The sequence below is a fragment of the Enhydra lutris genome, unplaced genomic scaffold (assembly GCF_002288905.1).
Source record: "Enhydra lutris kenyoni isolate GAN:26980312 unplaced genomic scaffold, ASM228890v2 scaffoldscaffold86, whole genome shotgun sequence".
In the NCBI taxonomy this organism is placed as follows: domain Eukaryota; kingdom Metazoa; phylum Chordata; class Mammalia; order Carnivora; family Mustelidae; genus Enhydra; species Enhydra lutris.
In genome coordinates, this window is record NW_019154170.1 from 1,630,316 (window position 1) to 1,650,803 (window position 20,488).

At 57.9% G+C, this 20,488-nt stretch overlaps 2 protein-coding genes across 6 annotated transcripts in view; both read left to right on the forward strand.

Moving 5' to 3' along the window:
• Positions 1-1,837: 1,837 nt before the first annotated feature.
• On the forward strand, positions 1,838-8,130 carry LOC111161853 (G protein-coupled receptor 108). 5 transcript variants are annotated; one of them, XM_022525865.1, is made up of 18 exons: positions 1,838-1,996; positions 2,580-2,699; positions 3,511-3,561; positions 3,728-3,810; positions 4,522-4,622; positions 4,750-4,811; positions 4,920-4,988; positions 5,095-5,199; positions 5,401-5,534; positions 5,646-5,721; positions 6,221-6,294; positions 6,378-6,495; positions 6,598-6,728; positions 6,816-6,859; positions 7,079-7,128; positions 7,290-7,373; positions 7,471-7,595; positions 7,780-8,130. In XM_022525865.1, exons 1-18 carry the CDS (start codon positions 1,877-1,879, stop codon positions 7,850-7,852), a joined length of 1,620 nt encoding a protein of 539 aa, XP_022381573.1. In that variant the 5' UTR covers positions 1,838-1,876; the 3' UTR covers positions 7,853-8,130. The 5 variants fall into 5 exon arrangements, with proteins under 5 accessions (XP_022381573.1, XP_022381572.1, XP_022381570.1 ...); XM_022525864.1 differs by having other exon boundaries at positions 6,378-6,728; positions 7,076-7,151; XM_022525862.1 differs by having other exon boundaries at positions 6,378-6,728; positions 7,076-7,128.
• A 5,508-nt stretch (positions 8,131-13,638) lies between these two features.
• Positions 13,639-20,488, forward strand: part of LOC111161841 (complement C3) — a 34,152-nt gene continuing 27,302 nt past the window's right edge. The window contains exons 1-15 of the mRNA XM_022525848.1: positions 13,639-13,728; positions 14,128-14,320; positions 14,652-14,814; positions 14,909-14,979; positions 16,670-16,764; positions 16,851-16,933; positions 17,026-17,116; positions 17,269-17,371; positions 17,465-17,591; positions 18,065-18,180; positions 18,275-18,421; positions 18,833-19,042; positions 19,165-19,371; positions 19,722-19,880; positions 20,204-20,333. Of these exons, the coding sequence (XP_022381556.1) occupies positions 13,658-13,728; positions 14,128-14,320; positions 14,652-14,814; positions 14,909-14,979; positions 16,670-16,764; positions 16,851-16,933; positions 17,026-17,116; positions 17,269-17,371; positions 17,465-17,591; positions 18,065-18,180; positions 18,275-18,421; positions 18,833-19,042; positions 19,165-19,371; positions 19,722-19,880; positions 20,204-20,333 (1,966 nt within the window). The 5' untranslated portion in view covers positions 13,639-13,657. The remainder of the gene's footprint in view (positions 13,729-14,127; positions 14,321-14,651; positions 14,815-14,908; positions 14,980-16,669; positions 16,765-16,850; positions 16,934-17,025; positions 17,117-17,268; positions 17,372-17,464; positions 17,592-18,064; positions 18,181-18,274; positions 18,422-18,832; positions 19,043-19,164; positions 19,372-19,721; positions 19,881-20,203; positions 20,334-20,488) is intronic.

Genomic DNA, 20,488 nt, shown 5'->3' on the forward strand with positions numbered 1-20,488 from the left:
CTTTTCCTTCAACCATTCCTTAAAGGGACAAGACATTAAAACCCCAACCTGAGAGGTCCTTCCCCCACCCCATCGCTGGAAGAACCTGAGGTCACCCTGCTCTTGCGGGCCGGCCCGGCTCCAGACATCTCTGCTGGGCCTACTAATGGTCTGGTTCCCTCCGGCCACAGGGCGGATGGGAGGACTTCGATCCTGCCCAGAACGCGCCTCTGCCAAGGCCTGGTCCATTAGCACCCCCGCCGCATCCTGCCTTCCCCCACCTCCCGAAGTCTGCGCCGGGAAACTGAGGACAGACCGTCCTTGGGGCACCGGGCCCAGGTCTTTCCTGGGCCCTCATCCAGTTCGCGCTTCCACCTGCCCATTTTCCAGTCGCATCCATTTAGATCCAATCAGGTTTCACTGTACAGACCCCGGTTCCGACTCCACCTCTCCCTCCAGACACTCGGGCCCTGGGGCTTGGAAGTCTGTCACCTCGCTCATAAAAGTCTGTTCACACCTCATTAATCTCTTTAAAGCACTGAGATGAAAGGGGAGAGAGCCCTGCAGCGCCCACCTCATCCTCTCTTCTCCTGCCTTTGGTCCTTAGTGTTTACGGAGGTGACAGACGCCCCCAGGCACAAGTGAGACTCTAAGCCTCCAGGCTCCCAGCACCCATACCAGTACCCACACCGGGGAGCCCAGGAGGCTAGCCCCAGGAGCCCACAGTGGGACACCCACACTGGGACAGATGGCTTTGTTGGGACCTGGCCCCACCTGCTGGTGGCTTCTGGGCTAGAAAACCTCAAGTTGCTGTGCTCCAGGATTTGGGGGACCAGGCGTGTCAGGGGCTCAGCATGGGTTCTGATCTCAGTGGCTTAGCCTGGTATTAGAGTCTCAAACTCAAACTGGAATTGGGATTCGTTCCAGGTCGACACCGCATTTGGGATGGGATCTCATACTGGGGTCAGTTTAGCGGAGGGGTCAGCAACTCACTAGGGGGTCTGGGACTCAAACTAGGGTACAGAGGTCAGGCCTCGTCTGGGGTCACGGCGCAGTCCAGGTTGGGGGCTCAACCAGAGACTAAGGCCCAGGCTCGGTGTAGGTCGAGGGTCAGAAGGGAGTGGGGAAGTCTGGTTTTCAGTTCGACGTCCGGACTCAGCGGCAGGTAGGGACTCAGCCTGGGGTTGGTGTTCAGCCAATCAACAAGTCCGGCGTGGGATCTATGGATGGGCTACTCCCTTGCCACACTCTAGGATAGAGGCTCCGCCTAAAGCTGGAATTCAGCCCGAGGTCATAGGTCATCCTGGGGTCAGGGTTTAGCCTGGGGCTAGGTTTCGGCCTTTCGTGGATCAGGAAGATTAGAACCGGACAGGCCTCGGCAGACGTGCGTGTTTACCAAAAGCCTGGGCTCTGGCTGCGAGCCACATCCCCAGAGTGAGAAGAGGAAGTCCATCCTTGGGGATATTGGGAAATGTAGTTTATTGAATGCCCTGTAGCGCTCTCTGGTCTCACTGCATTCTGGGTAATGTAGTCCTGGGCCGATCTTCAGTTGGGCGTAGGTGAAGGATCTGTGGGTGAAGGAATTCCGCTTCAAGGGCGAGATATCAGATACATTAGAATTGGTTAGATGGACTGTTTGTCAAATTACATCAGCACAACCTTTCTAGTGATTGGTGAGGGCGGAGGCGGGATTAAGCGGTAACAGCAGCCTATTCGGAGCTGGTGATGTCCATTTGGTGTCGTACGGGGGGGTGGTGCAGATTTTCGAGGAAACGGTCGCTGACTGGCTGGGAAGGCCTGACATTTAGAGGGTCGGCCCCCATCGTGCGGCGATTGGCTCACCCTTTGGAGGGTGGGTGCGCCAGAGGCGGTGTCAGGGGAGGTGGCGACTCCAGAGATGGCAGTGAGCGAGAGGAGGGGGCTCGCCCGCCGGAGCCCCGCGGAGTGGAGGCAGCCGCTACTCCTGCTCTTGCTCTTGGGCGGCTGCTCTGGGCGCATCCACCGGCTGGCGCTGACGGTGAGTCCCGCCGCGCGGCGGACTGGGGCGGGGGGCGCAGTTTTGCTCCTAAGAAGCCCCTGGTTTGGAGTGGTCTCGTCCTACCTCCCCCTCTGCTTACGCGAGATGAAGCGGCCCGCCGCCCCCCCGCTTCCCGGCCCCGAGTGGTCTCGTCCGAGGAGTCCCCCTCAGTCCTTGCGTGGAGTTGCCTGGCCGACCACACTCGGGTTGTGCCTGGCCCACTAGGGGTGGGACTTCACCTCCTGGGACAACCCCTCGCCCCCGATAGTCTCCTAAATTCTTGGGATCGCTCTGGGGGCGCTGGGATTTCTGGAATGGGTTCCTCCGGGCACTCACTAGGTTCTTGGAATCTACGAACTGTCGGGGCTCCTAACCCCAAGATGAATAACCTTGCTCTCGTGGGGGGGTGGGGGGGTGCTCCCACCAGTACGGAGACCTCCAGGTGCCCCAGGCTTTCTCTTCCTGGGCTCGGAACAGTGGCTGGAGGAGCTGGGGCTACCCTGTTCCTATCTCGCGCCACAGCCGTGGGGCTGGGTTGGTGGGAAGAAGTCTGAGCGGCCTGTGCCTCCTTGGTGTCCGGCAGGGGGAGAAGCGAGCAGACATCCCGCTGAACAGCTTCGGCTTCTACGCCAATGGCTCCCTGGAGGTGGACCTGAGCCTCTTGCGGCTGGGCCTCCAGGAGACAGAAGAGAAGGACCCGCTGGTGAGGGGCTTTGAGGAGTTTGCTGGGGGAGGGCGAGGGGCGCACGTTTCCCACCCCCACCTGCAGCCCCCAGTTCGTAGCTCCGCCTCTCATCCGTGGGCTCTTGGACAAGGGCAATGGTCTCTCGGAACCTCCGTTCCCCCATCTGTAACGTGGGAATAATAAAATCTCGGGCAGTATGTGCTGGGCCGTGAGCTGCGGTTGGTGGAGGGAGGGCACACCAAAGCCCAAGATAGCCCCAGCTCCTGCAGTCAGAATGAGTAGCTAGCATTTTTTAAATGCCGCTGAGTACCAGGTACCGGGCAGAGCAGTTTCCATGGGTCTGTTCTCTCGCAGCAGCCTCTCAGGGATGCTGTGAAAACGTTACGCCTAGAGGTATGTGGCTTGCTCAAAGTCACAGTGCCCGGATGTAAGCAAGTCCACGTGTGCTGGATTCCACAGCTGCAGGCAGGAAAGCCATCAACATTTTATCTGTTTGTTTGTTTATTACATCAACATTTTAATTGTGTGAAAACAGGGTGGGCAGGGTCCAGCACACCAGCAAGAGATGCCCGAGACCTCCCCCCACCCCCAACCCGGATTCCCAGGGAAGTGACATTGAAGCTGAGTGGCACCAGTTAGGAATTAAAAGAAGAGTATGAGGGCCCAGGGTCAGGACAGGTTGTTGGAATTCCATGAGTGAATGTGGGACCTAGCACACAAGACGGGTTCGGTCAATCCGAGCTCAAGTTTCTCTTGCTATGAAAAGAGGTGGTTTGGCGAGGTCCCTGTGCATTCCCTCATTTCTTCTCCTTTTCTTTCCATCTGGCAGGTGGGGTTCAGTCTGACTCGGGTTCGATCTGGAAGCATTCGACCCTACTCAGTGAGTGGAGGAGGAGTGGGGGAGGAGGGAGGATGACACTCCCCCCTTCTTTCGCAGGGAGGGGAGCAAGAAGTGACCCTCCCTTGCAAGGTAGATGGGGAGGGGGCAGGGTGAGGCCGGACTAGTGGGAGGCAGTAACCAAGACACCCTCCTGCCCACTCCCCAGACCCGGAACCCCCATGACTGTCCTCTCCAGAAAAACAGCAGCAACCTCCTAGTTCTCTTCCTCATCAACACCAAGGATCTGCGGTAAGCTGATGGACCAGAGACTCCGTCATTCGTCTTTTCCCGGGTCTGATACTCACATAAGCTACCAGGTAGAATGAGAAGCCTGCTGAAAAGAACCTCACGCACTTAGGAGGAAAACCACTTGCTTTTTAATTTTGCCTTCCAGCCTTGTGATTATGGGAACGAGGGAGCGAGGGAAGTGGGGAGCCCAGGGAGAAGACACAGAGTCGGGGCCTCAGGGCAGAGATCAGACACGGAGGAGTGTTGGTTGGGAGAACTGATAGCCACCGTTCCTACTTGTCATGCTTCCTAGGTGGCAGGGAGCGTCCTGCAAACTTTCACAGATGGTAACTCATTGACCCTTTACACGGATGTCATCCCCATTCTAAAGGAGGAAACTGAGGCCCAAGAACCAGAGTCTAGCAATACTGTGTGGCCTGTCTGTAGACACGTATTCATGCTAAGTAGCGCGCTTAAGTGGGAATGAGTAAGTCAGTGTCACAGGAAGTGACAGTCACTGGTGCAGGCAGGGCCCAGAGGGGGTAGCCGTCTTAATCGCTGGTGGCGGGGGGCTGGAACTGTGTGATCACTGACTCAGCCTGACACCGGCTGTTCTCAGAAAGGAGATCCCGAGGGCCCCAGGGGCCACTGAGTCCCTCTGCACACGTTATGTGCATGACCCAGGCCTTCAGCCTCCTGGCCTCACCCTTGAGGCCCCCACACTCACCCCAGGGTACAGGTGCGGAAGTATGGGGAGCAGAAGAAGCTGTTCATCTCTCCTGGGCTCCTACCCGAAGTGCCCTCCGAACCAGTCACCCCCAAAGTGGACAGCGGTGAGTCAGGCTGGCTGTGTGAGCAGCGACTGTGGATGGCTGGGGCTGTGCGCCTGCCCCCGCCTCCCTGTTTTTCTGCTGTCCTTCTGTCCATGTCTCTCTGAACTCACTCATTTGCCCCCTATAGGGACCACCGCTGTGCTTGACAAGACCAAGTCAAAACCCACAGTGTCTCAGGGGGACCAACAGGTTCGAGGAAGCCAGGGCAGGAGGGAGGAAGGTCTGTTCCTTTTCCAGGGGTGGCATAGGGAGACCCAGGCCCTGGGGCCAACTGATGCTGGCCCTCTGTCCCCTCAGGGCCTCAGTGGGAAGGACAAGGAACTGGTCCTGGGTCTCGGGCATCTCAACAATTCCTACAACTTCAGTGTGAGTGTCTGTGAGCGCCCGAGGCCCCACCTCCCCCTGGAGTGGGAAACCCCCAGGCTGAGCCCCCACCTCCCCCCATCTTCCCCTCTCTGCCCCCACCACCCAGTTCCACGTGGTCATCGGCTCTCGGGCTGAGGAGGGCCAGTACAACCTCAACTTCCACAACTGCTACAACTCAAAGCCGGGCCGGGAGCAGCCCTTCGACATCACGGTGAGCAGAGGTGGGCTGGCCACACCACATCCTCCCTGAGGCCGTGCTGGGGCATGAAAGCCCGTGTGCCCACCTGGGAGGCGGGAAGACTGAGGCATGGAGAGGGGAGCTTGAGAGTGTGAGGGCGAGACGCACCCTCGCGGCTCTGCACATCCAGAGCCGGCATGAAATCCCCGCCGCCCACCCCTGCCCACTCCCCAGGTCATGATCCGGGAGAAGAACCCCGAGGGCTTCCTGTCAGCGGCGGAAATCCCCCTCTTCAAGCTGTACATGGTCATGTCTGCCTTCTTCTTGGCCGCTGGCATCTTCTGGGTGTCCGTCCTCTGCAAGAACACGTAATGCCCTGGCTCCTGGGGTGGTCCCTCCACCTCCCCTCATCATAGCCCTCACATCCCTGCCCCTGACCAATGCCTCCCACCCCCTTCTGTCCCTGACCCCCCTGCCAGGTACAACGTCTTCAAGATCCACTGGCTTATGGCAGCCCTGGCTTTCACCAAGAGCATCTCCCTTCTCTTCCGCAGTGTGAGAGCCTTGGGCTGGGAGTAGAAGGGGGTGGGCTGGGGTCTCTGGGTCCAGGAAGAAGCCCATGGAGCCCTTTACCCCAATCTCTGCAGACCCTGGGCTTGGGAGTTCACGTATCCCAAATGTCCCCATGTCTAGCCATTTTTGTCACTGTGGCCACCCAGCTGTCCACCTAGCTCAGCTGTCTGCCTGTCCTGTCCATCCGTGATCATCTGTCCTTACGTCTAACTGCCTGCTGGCCTGGCTCCGACTCCCCCTCTGACGGACGGTCTCACTGTCCATCCAGCTGTGACTTCCCCTCCTTTGTCACAGCCACGACTGCCCGTTTCTGGGTCCACCCACCATCCCGATCACAACTGTCGGTTCTGTCACCTTTGTGGCCCCCGTGCCCACAGTGACTCTCTGTGTTTCTAAACCACCGCCATCCTCCCAGTTGTACCACCGCCCACCCCCATGTCCATCTGTCTGTCTGACTGTCCGTCCATCCATCCGCCTCCAGATCAACTACTACTTCATCAACAGCCAGGGCCACCCCATTGAAGGCCTCGCTGTCATGCACTACATCACGCACCTGTGAGTGCCCTTCTCCGTGGCAGGTAGGGGGTGGGCTGGGGGGGTTGGGCACCACCCCCCTCACCACACACACACCCTCCCAGGCTAAAGGGCGCCCTCCTCTTCATCACCATCGCCTTGATCGGCTCTGGCTGGGCCTTTGTCAAGTACGTCCTGTCAGACAAGGAGAAGAAGATCTTTGGGATCGTGATTCCACTGCAGGTGCCTCTGGGGCCCTGGGGTGGGCGGGCACACATGCTCTCTTGGGGCACACCCACCCACCCACCCCACACTGCCCCCTGCCCACCTCTCCCCGCCCTGCAGGTCCTGGCCAACGTGGCCTACATTGTCATCGAGTCCCGCGAGGAGGGTGCCAGTGACTACATGCTCTGGAAGGAGATCCTCTTCCTGGTGGATCTCATCTGCTGTGGTGCCATCCTCTTCCCTGTGGTCTGGTGAGGATCCTGCCCCCGACCCCCGCCCCCTGCAGACGTGTTAGGAGGCAGTGCTGACAGCCATCCATGTCCCCCGTCCCCTTCCAGGTCCATCCGGCATCTCCAGGACGCATCCGGCACAGATGGAAAGGGTGAGGCCCTGGTCCCCGGACCTGCTGTGCCCTCGGCCCCTGTCCCCGCTTCCAGGCCCCTCTTTCTGATCCCTGGATGTCCCTTCCCTCCCCACTGGCTGCCCCTGCTGCGTGTCCTCTGAAAGGCCCCCTCCAGACTTCCTGCCCCTTGGATACTCCCCGAAACGGCCCTCCTCCATTCCTCTCCCCTCCCCTCCCCCATCCGTGTACGCCCAGCAGTGGCAGTGAACCTGGCCAAGCTGAAGCTGTTTCGCCATTACTACATCATGGTACGAGCCCTCTTCTCACTGAAGCAAGTATTTGGGGGTGTTTTGTCTTTGTTTTTTTGCGGGGGGTGTATATACAACCAGCCGCTGGGGTGCCCACTCTAGCCCCTCTGCCTGCCACTCCGAGCCCACATCCGGCCTCTGCCCGACCCTCTGTCCCGCAGGTCATCTGCTACGTGTACTTCACGCGGGTCATCGCCATCCTGCTGCAGGTGGCTGTGCCGTTCCAGTGGCAGTGGCTGTACCAGGTGAAGACCAAGACCACAGGTGGGGTGGGCAGGTGGGCCAGACAGTGGCTGGGGGTGGGGGGCTATGCCCAACACCGCCATGCCCCTTGCCCCCCAGCTCTTGGTGGAGGGGTCCACCCTGGCCTTCTTCGTGCTCACCGGCTACAAGTTCCAGCCGGCAGGCGACAACCCGTACCTGCAGCTGCCCCAGGAGGACGAGGAGGACACGCAGATGGAGCAGATGTGAGCCATGGGCGGAGTCGGGGGCACCTCTGGAGGCAGAGTGGGAGGGGCTCTGGGGCTGCAGTGGGCGGGGGGATGTGGGGGGAGGTGGCCAGCTGCTCTGGGTGGGGACTTGATGAGCCCTGGGTGAGTGGCGCCTAGTGCCCCTCAACTCCCAGCCCCCGCCCCCGCTGTTTGCCTTTAGAATGACGGATTCTGGGTTCCAGGAAGGCCTATCCAAAGTCAACAAGACAGCCCGAGGCCGGGAGCTTCTGTGATCATCCCCCAGTGTCTGGAACTGTCCTCCTTCCCCCACCTCCCGCCTCCACCCTCCGCACACATTCCTCACCCTCCAGCTCTGCTCCCAAAGCACGTGTGGGGGGGGAGAAGGGCGGTGCGGTGGTACAGCCCCCTGCTCTCTGGGACTGGAGGCCCAGGAGCCCATTCAGAAGAGAGCTCCCTTGTCTCCTCTCCCCCCACCCCGGGGTAGCCCTGTCCCTGCCCCAGAGCCACCCACCGCTCACAACTGTGCAATAATGACCGATCTGTTTTGCTACCCTGGTTCCTTGCCTTTCTGGGTGTTGAGGTCTAACAGGCTGTGCGGACAATTTAGAAACCTGTGTTTCTTGCGGAGGGAGGGTTGCAGCCCCCTGGTGCTGGGGACAGAGCAGTGGACATGACCCGCTCAAGGGGCTTACAGTCTGGGGTGGGGGGCCGGTCAGGGAGAGGGCTGAGTCACTGGACGGTTTCATCACAGGGCCTTGACCTAGCCTGGGAAGTCAGGGACAGGTGACTGGAGCAGTAGGGGTAAGGGCAGCAGGTCCAGGCGAGGGGACAGCACCCGCAGAGGCTGGAGGGCAAGAAAACCTGGTGGGCAGACCCACAAGAGCTCACAGCAAAGACTGGACACGGAATGACTGCTTTATGCCACACCCTCTTCCAAGGCTTCTGTGGACCCTCATTCCTATCAAAAAGCCTGTGAGACACAGAGAGGTTAAGTCACTTGCACAGGGCCACACAGCAGATAAGTTGGGAGACTCGGGACTCAAAACAGCAACAGTCTGACGTCGTAGCTGTGCTTTCCCACCAACGGCACTGCCCCCTTGCACCCGGGCTCCCTACGGTCAAACCTTTTGAACTTGCACCCTTTGTTGTGTGATCCTAGATAAGTGGTTTCACTTGTTTCCCAGCCTGTGAAAGGGGGGTCCCACGAGGTCACCAAATATGGCCCAGGATAATGCTGGGAGTGACTCAGCACAGCCTAGCCTTTTGTGAACTGCAGCGGACTTTGAGGAATGACCTCTGATTGGGGATGGAGCTGAACACACACACACACACACACACACACACACACACACACACACACACGGGCAGCTCCGGAGATGGGGCTCTCCCCATCCCGTTCCAGCACACCCTTCAGCTAGAGTGCCCAGAGCCCCTTTTGGAACTCTGGGAGGTACTTCTTTGGGGAGGGGGGCACAGGCAGGGGACAACGGGTAGAGAATTGGGCTGGGGTCAAGGCTTCCTGCAAACGGAAGCAAGCTTAACGGGCACAGGTGAATAAATAGCCCTGCCAGACAGGGAAGTGGGGAGGCATTGCAGACTGAGGAAGTTACGTGGAGGCAGAGGAGCCCAGAATAGCATGCCAGTCCCATGGCAGGGCTGGCTGGAGCTGGGAAGGGGCGGGGGAGGGGTGAGAAGCTGGCAGAAGCCTCAAGACGCAGACGCGGTTGGACTTCCTACTGGTGCCTGCAGGAGCTGAGGAAAAGTTCAAAGCAGGGAAGGACATGGCCATACAGGATCGAGGTTTTACTCCCTGCTCGTGCAGGGCTGGGCAGGGTCGTGGCTCCCCAAAGATGTCCGCGTCCAGTCCGTGGAACCTGCCAATGTCCTAGTTTGTGACAAAAGGCACTTTGCAGCTGTGATTCAGTGAAAGACCCTGAGATGGGAGGTGATCCTGGATGGCCAGTGTCAGCAGAAGGATCCTTGCAAGAGGCCCACCCGAGAAGGAGAGGGACAAGAAAACTCGCCCCGGGGGAGTGTGCTGTGGGGCTGGAGGGACGGAGGGGCCACAAGCCTCGCGTGGAGTGGCCTCTAGAAGCGGAAAAGGCTGGAAGACGATTCCTCCCCTGGAGCCTCCCGAAGGAAATGAAGGAACACAGGCCTGCCTATACCTTGACTACAGACATCTGCCCCACCCCCAGACCTGTAAGATAATAAAGGGGTTATTTTAAGCCACCAAATTTGTGGTCATTTGTTACAGCAGCGGTCAGAAGCTCATACAGTTTAGGAACATGAACTCTGGACCCCAGCTCTTGCCAGCTGGGAGATACTGTGCAAGTGGTCAAAGCCCTCCGTTTCTTGGTCTGCAAAACAGGCAGAATAAACAAGGCTGGTGGGATAAGGCGCTGCGTCTGGGTCTCTCGGAGTCTTTCGCCTCGTTCCTGTGTATTCCTGTTTTCGACATCACGATGCAGTAAGATTGTGAATCTGGGTTTTTAGAAAAAGTCCCCAGTTGCTGTAGAGCACGTGGTCTGGAAGCAATGAGCCTGCAGCCGGGAGGCCGCGGACCACAGGGGTAAGAGAAGGGACAGACTGGGACAGGGAATGCAGGGGACCGGGGGGACCTTGGCTTGGAGGCCTGGCGGGGCTGTCCCGGAAGTAAGGCACGAAGGGGGAGGAGCAGGTGTTGGAAAAATAAACACACAGTCCAGGTGCGCGGGACACCAGGCTGAGCATTCTGTCTGCTGATGCCACCAGCTTGTCTCCCCAAGACTCAGAGAGAAGTTCCACGGTTGTGATGATCCAGTTTATAGATTAGGAACTGGGGCTGGGAGGTCAAAAACCTCTGCCCCTGTATCCTCCAAGGCAGGGGGGGGGGGGGGCAGGGGGGGCCCCGGGTGCCCAGGCCTCTGCTGACTGGGAGGGAGGGGGTGCGGGGGTGGGGGCGGGGAGAAGGAGCCAAGGGGCAGAGGAGACTGAACCAGGCCAAGTTTACTTTCAAGTTAATGAGTAATAAGTAGTGAGAAGGGGAGGCTCAGGTTGCACGCTGGGGGGAGGGAAATTCTCAGAAAGCAGTGTAGCAAAGACCCCATTCTGGAAGTGGGGGGCCAGGAGGGAGCAGTGGTCCCTGCCATTCCTGGGTCCGACACTGCCTCTGAAGGGTCAGAGGTGAGGGGCGGGGGAAGGCAGGGAAGTAACCGCACTCAAGCAGGCGTGGATGGGGGAGCACCTCCTCCCACCCAGAAATCATCCCCACTTCCTTCCCTTTCTTCTCTCCTTGCCCTTCCAGCTAGGGTGGCCTGACATTATACAGGACACCCAGCTCCGTCTGAACTGCGGATAAACGGCAAATGCTCTGTTGGTCCCAGAAACCGACCGCACCCAGCTCAGGCAGCCTGGTTCTCCCTCCCTCCATATCTGGAATGCTGGGCAGGGTGCACCAGCTAACCAGAAGTCCCATCCCCCAGTCTCCTCCTCTGTCTCCCCTGCTGCCTTATCTTGCCTGTCATCCTCCTGCACTTCTGGGCAGAAATACCCACCCCAGGAAGAAACCTCAGAGAATTCTTTCCTTCCTAACAGACCCTGTTCTGCATTTGCCTTCATCCCTCTGGTCACTTCCTAGAGATCGGGGACAGGACCCTTCCCAGACTTCCACCATGGGCATAAAGTGTATAAGCCCAGGGCTCTGACGCATCTTAGCACCTCTCGTTGTCAAAACAGCAGGAGCTATCATCGATCTGTCCTTCGGGCAGGATTAACGGAGACTCAGAGAAAGAAGGAACCAGGCCTGGAAGGGAGGCAGAGGCCAGCAGCAACACCTGCCCAAGATGGTCAAAGAGCTCCAATATTTAAGGCTGTGATTAATCGAGGAAATAGGGTAGGGTTGGGGTGGAGCAAGGGCATAGAGGGAGTGATGGGGGTCTGGGAGATCCTAGCAGATTCCCCTCCCTGTTTCAGAAGTCTATTCTCGATTCTGGACAGTAAGCAGGCATTTGCCCTCTCCCTCCTTCTTCCAAAGAAAGGGTGTTGCAATCAAAACAGACAGGGGCCAAGTTTGTTCTGTTTCTGCGCGCCTCCCCCGACTCCAGGCATGCCAGCAGAGCCAGGAAAGGAGCGTGGTTTACAGGAAATCCTCACCGAGCTCCCCTTTAGCCCCCTTCCTTTGGACTCTGGAAACCAGCCCTTCAGAGATGGGGATCCTCCACACCAGTTGCCATCTGCACCCCAGACTTCACAAATCCCTTCCCCCGACGCGCAGGCTCGCTGGGAATCCAACAGATGCACATCAAAATGACACCGAGGCAGAAAATGCAAAGCTTTGCCAGCAGGTTGTCATGGCGAAGCAGTGGGGAAATCAGCAATTTCCTGCAGGGTCAGCAAGAATGTAAATCAATACATTCATGGAGGGAAATACAGAAATATCTGGCGAGATTATTCATGTACGTGAGTCCCCTTTGATCCAGGGTTACCTCCTTTCAGGGCAAGAGCAACCCCGCGTAGTGAGCGCCATTGGTAACCTCACTTTACCTGGGGAAACTGAGGCTCAGGGTGGCTATTCGGCAGGTGGCCAAAGTTTACCACTAGTAAGTGTCAGAACTAGAAAGTGTTGTAGGCTCAACATTACTCACTGGAGAAAACACGGCTCGGCTCGTAACCATGGAACTTGGTCCGCAGGAAAGGCGGGTTCCTTTCGCACAATGCAATGTGCGGCGGTTGCCTCAAAGAACAGGAGACTCTCTTGGCACCGATATTAAACAATCTCTAAGGGACATTGTTTGTGAAAAAGCAAGGTGTGACCCAGGCAGGGAGACCCGGAAGTACAGCATGCAGAGAACACTGATCAGTTGTTTTCAAAACTCGCGAACGCTTACCAATGCGTAAGGTGTCTCTGGAAGGAACCAGAAGTTCAACCGTACTGTGATATTTGAGACCTGGAAGTTTGCCAACAGGAAAAGGAGGAAAGTGACCTTTGCCCTGTACACCTCCTTGCATCTCTTAGCCCTTGAACCATTTGAATATATCAGGTGTTCATATCAAAAAACTAAATACAATTCATAATAATAGTAATAATGACAGATTAAGAGAATGTTGATGTAAGACAGAAAAAAAGCTAGCAATGAGGCTTTGCTCAATGATGACTTTTTTTTAAAAGATTTTATTTATTTATTTGAAAGAGATCACAAATAGGCAGAGAGGCAGGTGGTGGGGGGTGGGGGGGAGCAGGCTCCCCGCCCAGCAGAGAACCCCATGCGGGGCTTGATCCCAGGACCCTGAGATCATGACCTGAGCCGAAGGCAGAGGTTTAACCCACTGAGCCATGCAGGTGCCCCAAGGATGACTTTTTAAATCATCATAGTCATTCAGGCCATGTCTGTCACCTGACAAGGGTAGGTGATGAGAGTTCCAGGCTCCCCTTGCCCTAAAAAGCATGCTCCCCTGCATAGCAAACTTCTACACATACTTCAAAGCCCAGCTGACATATCCTCTCCTCTCAGAAATCTTCCCTGACCTTCCAAGCAGCAGGGTTCTTCTCCACTGGGGAGAAGAGTAGGGCCCAGAGTGTCTGTGCTGGACTCTGTCCCCCAGTCTGATCCAAGCATGGAGGAAGGACTTTCACTACCAGCGTAGAGACGGACTGGTAGGAAGGGTTTGGTTAATAAATGCATGGCCAGAAGTGGACTGGGGATCGGGCCCCGATATCTGGGGTGGGGGACTCTCTGGCCCTCGGTATTCCTCTACTACTACGTACTTACAATGAGAGAAGTTTCATTAGCTGTCCTTGACCCTGAGGGAGGCCATGGCAAAGGGAAGGTGTGTTTGTGTTTAGGAGGACGTGCCCTTGGGTTAGTTACCCCAGAACACACCGGCCCCAAGGATTGAAAAGCTTAGGAAACGGTATTGAGAAATCTGGGGCAGCCCCAGGGAGAGGGAGGCCACGGGAGCTGTGGGCTGGGCTACAGTGGGGGTGGGAGGAAGGCAGGAGCCGGATAAAAGGCACCCTCTCACACCCTCTGGTCATTCCCTCCCAAGCCTCTCCCTCCATCCCTCAGTCCCTCTGTCTCTCCACGTCCCTGGGCACCATGGGGCCTGCCTTGGGCCCCAGTCTGCTGCTGCTGCTGACCAGCTTCCCCCTCGTGCTGGGGGATCCCCTGTGAGTAGTCACAACCCCTTCCCAAACATGGTCACTTCTGAGGTTGGGAGTGGGTGTTTATGGGGTCAGGTTTCAGGAGAATTCGGGGTGCACTTGAGTGCCTGGGGAAAGAGGGGTCAGTGGGTTGGGCCGTTGATGAATTCGGGTTTCCTACGAGCTCGAGTTCAAGAGCTGGGTGTTTGTGGGATTCAGGATTGTCATGGGGGGTGCGCGTTTCTCGAACCAGGAGTCTGTGGGTTTAGGGTGCATGTGCTGTGGTGTTCAGTGATTCTGTCGCAGTCGTGATTCAGAGGCCTCGAGATCTGACTGCGTAGACCTTGGGAGTTTCACGATGTGTGGGTGAGGATTGGGATGCCAGGTCCCTAGAACAGCAGCCCCTGCCTGCGCCCGCTCCGGCAGGTTCTCCGTGATCACCCCCAACATCCTGCGGCTGGGGAGCGACGAGACTGTGGTGCTGGAGGCCCACGACTGGAAAGAGAACATTGGAGTCACGGTCACAGTCCACGACTTCCCAGCCAAGAAGCAAGTGCTGTCCAACGAGAGAACCCAGCTGAGCAGCGCCAATGACTACCTGAGCACGGTCACCATCAGGGTGGGTGCACAGGCTGATGTCCACCCCCTTCCCTTTTTGAGCCCTTCCCACTTTGGAGCCCACTCCTCTCTGAGACTCCTCCTTCAATGAGCCCCTCCTATCCTGAGCCCCCTGTCTGGGTCTCCCTTATCTGACCCCTACCGCCTCTCTAGCCTGTGCTCCCTCTCCAAGTGGCCCTCCTCTCCCAGCCTGGGCACACCAGGGAGAGCAGGAGGGCTGGGCAGGTGCTATTGGTGGGTGGGGCAGCTGTGGGTCCCACCAAAGGCCTGGGGGCTGGATGTGGGCCAGGGGCCCAGGAGAGTCCTAATGACCTTCTCTGGTCCACCCCTAGATCCCCAATGACAAGGATTTAATATCAGAGAGGGGAAAAAGTTTTGTGACTGTCCAGGCGGCCTTTGGGGCTACAGTGGTGGAAAAGGTGGTGCTGGTCAGCCCTCAGAGCGGGTATCTCTTCATCCAGACAGACAAGACCATCTACACCCCCGGCTCCACGGGTAACGGGAGGGGCAGCGGCTGGAGAGGGCGGGGCTGGGACTGCGGGAGGCGCAGGGCCTCACCCACGGCCCCCTCTCTTCCATCCCCTCCCAGTCCACTATCGGATCTTCACCGTGGACAACAACCTGCTGCCCGTGGGTCGGAGTGTTATCATCGTCATCCAGGTACGAGCCAGCCAGGGTCCCACGGACGCCCCGAGAAAAGACTCAAGGAGAGACCAAGAGAGAGACTCCAGAAAAGGCACACCTGACCAGACCTAAAGACAGAGAAATGTGTAGAGCCACAAACACAGAAAGAGCACTGGAGACGGGCCAGAGATCCAGGGATACCACGTGGATTCTGGCTTCAGATAAACCCCGGGTCACTGACAGGTCCCTTCCCCTTCCTGGGCCTCAGTCTTCTCATCAGAAGATTGGGGTGACACGGATAAAACCTATGTAGTTCATTCCGCCTCCTGCAGCCAGAGGGCGCCCGCGAGCACCCAACTCAGGTCCCGCCCTCTACCCAGAGCCCTCCAGGCGTTCCCACCTCCCTGGGTTAAAACCGTAAGGCCTCCTGCGGTCCCCAGGGCCCTGCGTGACCTGCCCTGTCTCCTTCCTACCCTACCCTCCTCTCTCTTCCCCTTACTCCCTCGGCTCCAGCCAGATGGGCCTCCTTGCTGTACCTCCAACTGCCATGCAGGACCTGCCTCATGTCCTTTGCACAGGCTGTTCCCCTGTACCCAGAAAACCCTCTTCCTCCAATTACCCACACTGCTTGCCCCCTCGCGTCCTTCAAGTCTTTGCTCAAATGTCACCAATGTCCCAGTTTTACAGAGAAGCCTCCTTGAGCATCCTGTAAAGTTGCAACCTCCCTCCCCCTCACCCTCCACACACTTTACTGTTCTCCCTTATTGTCATCTCCTCTTGGCATCCTAGCAATTGGATTTATTCATTTGCTAATTGCCCCCTCCCACAACCTCCACAGAACCTAAATTCCACACGGGAAGGGATTTTTTTTTTATCTGTTCATTCAGGACCTTATCTCCTGAACCCAGCACAGTGCTTGGCATACACTAACTTAATAAAAATGTACAGGGAGAAGGGAGGAAGGAGAGAAGGGAAAATGGAAGGACGAACTGAAGGAGGGAGGGAAGAGGCAGGTCTTTCTCAGAGAATCATCATGAGTATTTCTTGAAATCATGCAAAGGGAGCAGGGACCAGGTTCTGACAACCATGAGCTGATTTGGGGAGTCAGTGGAATTTGTGGGAACCAGTGAACACACACTTCCAAGGACACAGCCTCGGCCCAGTCCCAGTCAAATGTCACCTCAAACCAACAGGAATCCATTCTCCACAATTATCCTGATCTCCAAGAGGAGCCAGAGAGCCAGATGTCCACAGGGTATCTCCTGACATTTAATTATTGGCAACAAATGAAATAATGTGGACTTGGTCGAACCACATGGAATTGCTATCCATGTGGGTCAAAGAGTCAAACGTAGGCAATTCTTTGTGGCCCAGATTCCTGCAGAAAGGAGGTGATAAATGCTGGTTATTGTTAGTCTTCAGACAGACCCTGATGACAGTGAACTCCTGCTTACTTTAACCACGTCCCAAGCCAATGAAGTAGGGGCTCTATTTATCTCCTTTTTCTCCGTGGGCCCATTGAGCACAGAGAGGTTAAGTAACTTGCCCAAGGTCACACAGCTCACAAATGACAGTGCGGGGATTTGAATCCAGGCCGACTGACCCAAGTCCATGTTCAAAAAGCAGGAGTCCTGACACACAGAGAGTGGCCAGACACAGAGAGGGAGAGGAGAGCCTGAGGGCTAAGCCCGATCTCTGAAGAGACACACCCTCCCTGTCACCACAGACCCCAGATGGTGTTCCCATCAAGCGGGACGTCTTGTCTTCTGTAAACCAGGCTGGCATCTTGTCGCAGTCTTGGAACATCCCGGAGCTGGTCAAGTATGTCAGGCAGTCCTGGAGGGTGGTCCCTTTCCCAAGGGAGGGCGTGGGGGCATGTGGGGCTCACCGCCCTGCCTTTCCCACAGCATGGGGCAGTGGAAGATCCAGGTCCACTACGAAGATGCCCCACAGCAAGTCTTCTCTGCTGAGTTCGAGGTGAAGGAATACGGTAAGAGGAGGAGGGTGTCTGGGTGTGGGTCCCCGCAGCGCCGGACCCCAGGCCCCAGCATTGGTGCCCTACTGGTATGTCTCTTCCCCCAGTGCTGCCCAGTTTTGAGGTTCACCTGGAGCCTGAAGAGAAATTCTACTATATCGATGACCCAAAGGGCGTGACGGTCACCATCACGGCCAGGTGAGGGTCTGAGAATGAGGCCAGGGGGAGGGATAGGTGAGGTGTGAACCAGGTGAGAACCAAGTGAGGGTGCAGGGGCGCTGCGGGAGGAGCGAGTGGGCGTTGAGCATGCCTTTCGGGAGAGGAGCATCTGAGACTCTCTTGCCTCTCAGGTTCTTGTACGGGAAGAATGTGGATGGAGTAGCCTTCGTCATCTTTGGGGTCCAGGACGGTGACCACAGGATTTCTCTGGCCCAGTCCCTCAGACGCATTAAGGTGCTCTGCTCCTCCGTGCCCCCTCCACTCTGAACTTCCGCCCTCCCCCAGCCTCGCCCCTCCCCCTCTCTGAGTCTCCTCCCCTCTCCCCAGATCGACGATGGCACTGGGGAGGCCATGCTGAGCCGAAATGTCCTCCTAAATGGGGTGGAACCCTCCCGACAAGATGCCTTGGTGGGGATGTCCTTGTACGTGTCGGTCACTGTTGTCTTGGACTCAGGTGAGACCTGGTCTGAGGGCAGAGGCCCAGCTGAGGGGGGAGGCCCTGTTGGAGGGCAGAGGCCCGGAATGAGGGTGGAATCCAGCCTGAGAAGGGAGAGGAGAGACCAAGTCAAAGAGAGGAGATCCAGATGAAAGTGATATCCGGCTTGACAAGGGAGGCCCAGTCTCGGGGCAGAGGCCCAGAATGAAGGTGGGATCCAGTCTGAGAGAGGAGGCCCAGTCTGAGGAGGGGAACCCAGAAGAAAGGTGGGATCCAGTCTGACAGAGGAGGCCCATTCTGAGCAGGGAGGCCCAGTATGAATGTAGAATCCAATCTGAGAGAGGAGGCTCACTCTGAGGGGGGAGGGCCACTATGAAGGTGGGATTCAGTTTGAGAAGGAGGCCTAGTCTGAGGTGGGAGGCCCGGTATGAAGGTGGGGTCCAGTCTGGAGGGGTGGCCCAGGAGCCTGCCCTCATGGCTGGCCCCCTCAGGCAGCGACATGGTGGAGGCGGAGTACAGCGGGATCCCCATCGTGACCTCCCCCTACCAGATCCACTTCACCAAGACACCCAAGTTCTTCAAACCAGCCATGCCCTTTGACCTCATGGTGAGACCCACGGTGGACCTGCAACCCCCAACCTGGCTCCTGGCACTGGCCCCGCCTCTGGGTCCACTTCCATGCCCTCCACCTGCCCCCACAGGTGTTCGTGACAAACCCTGATGGCTCCCCAGCCCACAGCGTCCCCGTGGAGATCATGGGTACCGAAGCCCGGACCTCGACGCGGAATGATGGTGTGGCCATGCTGACCATGAACACACCCAAGAACATACAGCCCCTGATCATCACCGTGAGTCCTCGCCCGCCTGGGGCCCCACTGCAGAGAGCCAGGCACAGAGGATCCCTGCCCTCTGCCCCCAGCCATCCTGCCACTGGCAGAGTGGGGCCCTTTTATTTACATAAGGGAATCATGCCCTTCCCTTAAGGATATTTGCACTCACACCGAGATGTTTTCATTCTCACAGAGGGGTTTTCCTCTGCACTAGGGGGCCTTCCGGCTGCTCAGCTATCTTAGAAGGATCACTGTGATTATATTCAACCCACCTAGATAATCTAAAACAATCTCCCATCCTCTGATCCCTTACTTAATTCCGTTGGCAAAGTTCCTCTTGCCGCAGAAGGTACCAGATTTGCAGGTCCCAGGACTTAGGACATGGACATCTTTGCAGGGGCCAGCATTCATCCTTCTTTCCTTGCCCAGGTACGCACGAAGAAGGACGGTATCCCAGAGCCTCGACAGGCCACCAGGGAAATGAAAGTCCAGCCCTACAATGCCATGGGCAACTTCAAAAACTACCTGCATCTCTCTGTGCCTCGCTTGGAGCTCAAGGCTGGGGAGACTCTCACTGTCAATTTCCACCTGCGAGTGGACCCTAGCCAGGAGCAGTCCATCACCTACTACACCTACCTGGTCTGTGGCTTGCTAGGATCCCAGGCACCCCCCTCCCGCCCGCTTCTCCAGAACCCCCAATCCCAGGTCGCCCCATCCCCCCTCCCACCTTGCTGATCTTTATACCAACCTGCTCCTCCCAGATCATGAACAAAGGGAAGATTTTGACTGTGGGTCGCCAGAAGCGGCAACCTGGCCAGGACCTGGTCGTCATGCCTCTGATTACCACTCAGCAGTTCATTCCTTCCTTCCGCCTGGTGGCTTATTACACAGTCACCGGCAGCAACGGCAAGAGGGAGGTGGTGGCCGATTCCGTGTGGGTGGACGTCAAGGACTCCTGTGTGGGCACGGTAAGCTTCCCAAGTCTCCCCCTTCACCCATCTTGGGACACCCCACGTGCCAGTGCTTTCTTAGTCTCCACCTCTCTCCAGCCTTCCAGGCAGGCTCTCCACCAGGGTCAGAGCCTCTCTGCCTGTGACCTTTCCCAGCCCCTTCTCTCCCCCAACCCCTGCTCCCTAGGCACTGCTCTGTTTCATCCCCAGGGCCTCTCTTGCTCCCACACTCTCTCTCCTGGCCTTCACGCCTTGGCTCCTTCTGGCTCCCCCTTCCTCCCCTTCCTCTCCTGCCAGCTGCTGCCTTCGGACTGACCAAGTCTGGCAGCGCTGACCCCTCTCTCCTGCCCCTCCTGCCCCCCCCACAGCTGGTGGTGAAAGGTGTCAAGAAGGGCGAAAGGCCGTATCAGCCTGGACATCAGATGATGCTCAAGATCGAGGGGGACCCGGGGGCCCGAGTGGGGCTCGTGGCGGTGGACAAGGGTGTGTTCGTGTTGAACAAGAAGAACAAGCTGACTCAGAGCAAGGTGCGTCCCTCCCCCCCCCCCCCCGCCCCCAATGGTTGGGTGGAAGGCAGCAGAGGCAGAGGGGTGATGTGGGGTTGAGGTGGCATTTGGGGGGAGGAGAGAGCACAGGAAGCGCAGTCAGGCGTGGGCTGGAAGGAGGGGACACGGCGGGTGGAAGTCAAGGGTGCAGTGGGAGTGCGGTTGGTCGGGTCCACGCTGGGGGAGGTCGTGGCCACAGCCGGTTCACGGCTCTGAGAGGGGTCTGGGACGAGAACCAAGGGAAGGGCGGGCGCGTGGGCCTGGGGGGATGGAGGCCCGCACAAGACCGCGTCCGGCCCCCGCAGATCTGGAACGTGGTGGAGAACGCGGACATCGGCTGCACCGCGGGCAGCGGGCAGGACTACGCCGGGGTCTTCACGGACGCGGGGCTGGCCCTCAAGACCAACAAAGAGCTGCAGACCGCCCAGAGGACGAGTGAGCCTGAGGGAGGGGGCGGCGCCTCTGCCCTCAGGCTGAGCGCGCTGGAGGGCTGGGTTCTGGGGTGGGGGGGCCTGGGTTCCAGTCCTGCCTCGGCCACCACCTAGCCAGTCCCTGCTTTCCGAGCCTTGGTTTCCTCCTCTGTCGCATGG

Excerpts from the sequence above, each read along its gene's own strand:
- LOC111161853 (XM_022525862.1), top strand. The coding sequence starts at position 1,877 with ATGGCAGTGAGCGAGAGGAGGGGGCTCGCCCGCCGGAGCCCCGCGGAG. Across the intron at positions 2,700-3,510 it reads CAGAAGAGAAGGACCCGCTG|GTGGGGTTCAGTCTGACTCG; the intron begins GTGAGGGGCTTT and ends TCCATCTGGCAG. Across the intron at positions 6,295-6,377 it reads ATGCACTACATCACGCACCT|GCTAAAGGGCGCCCTCCTCT; the intron begins GTGAGTGCCCTT and ends ACACCCTCCCAG.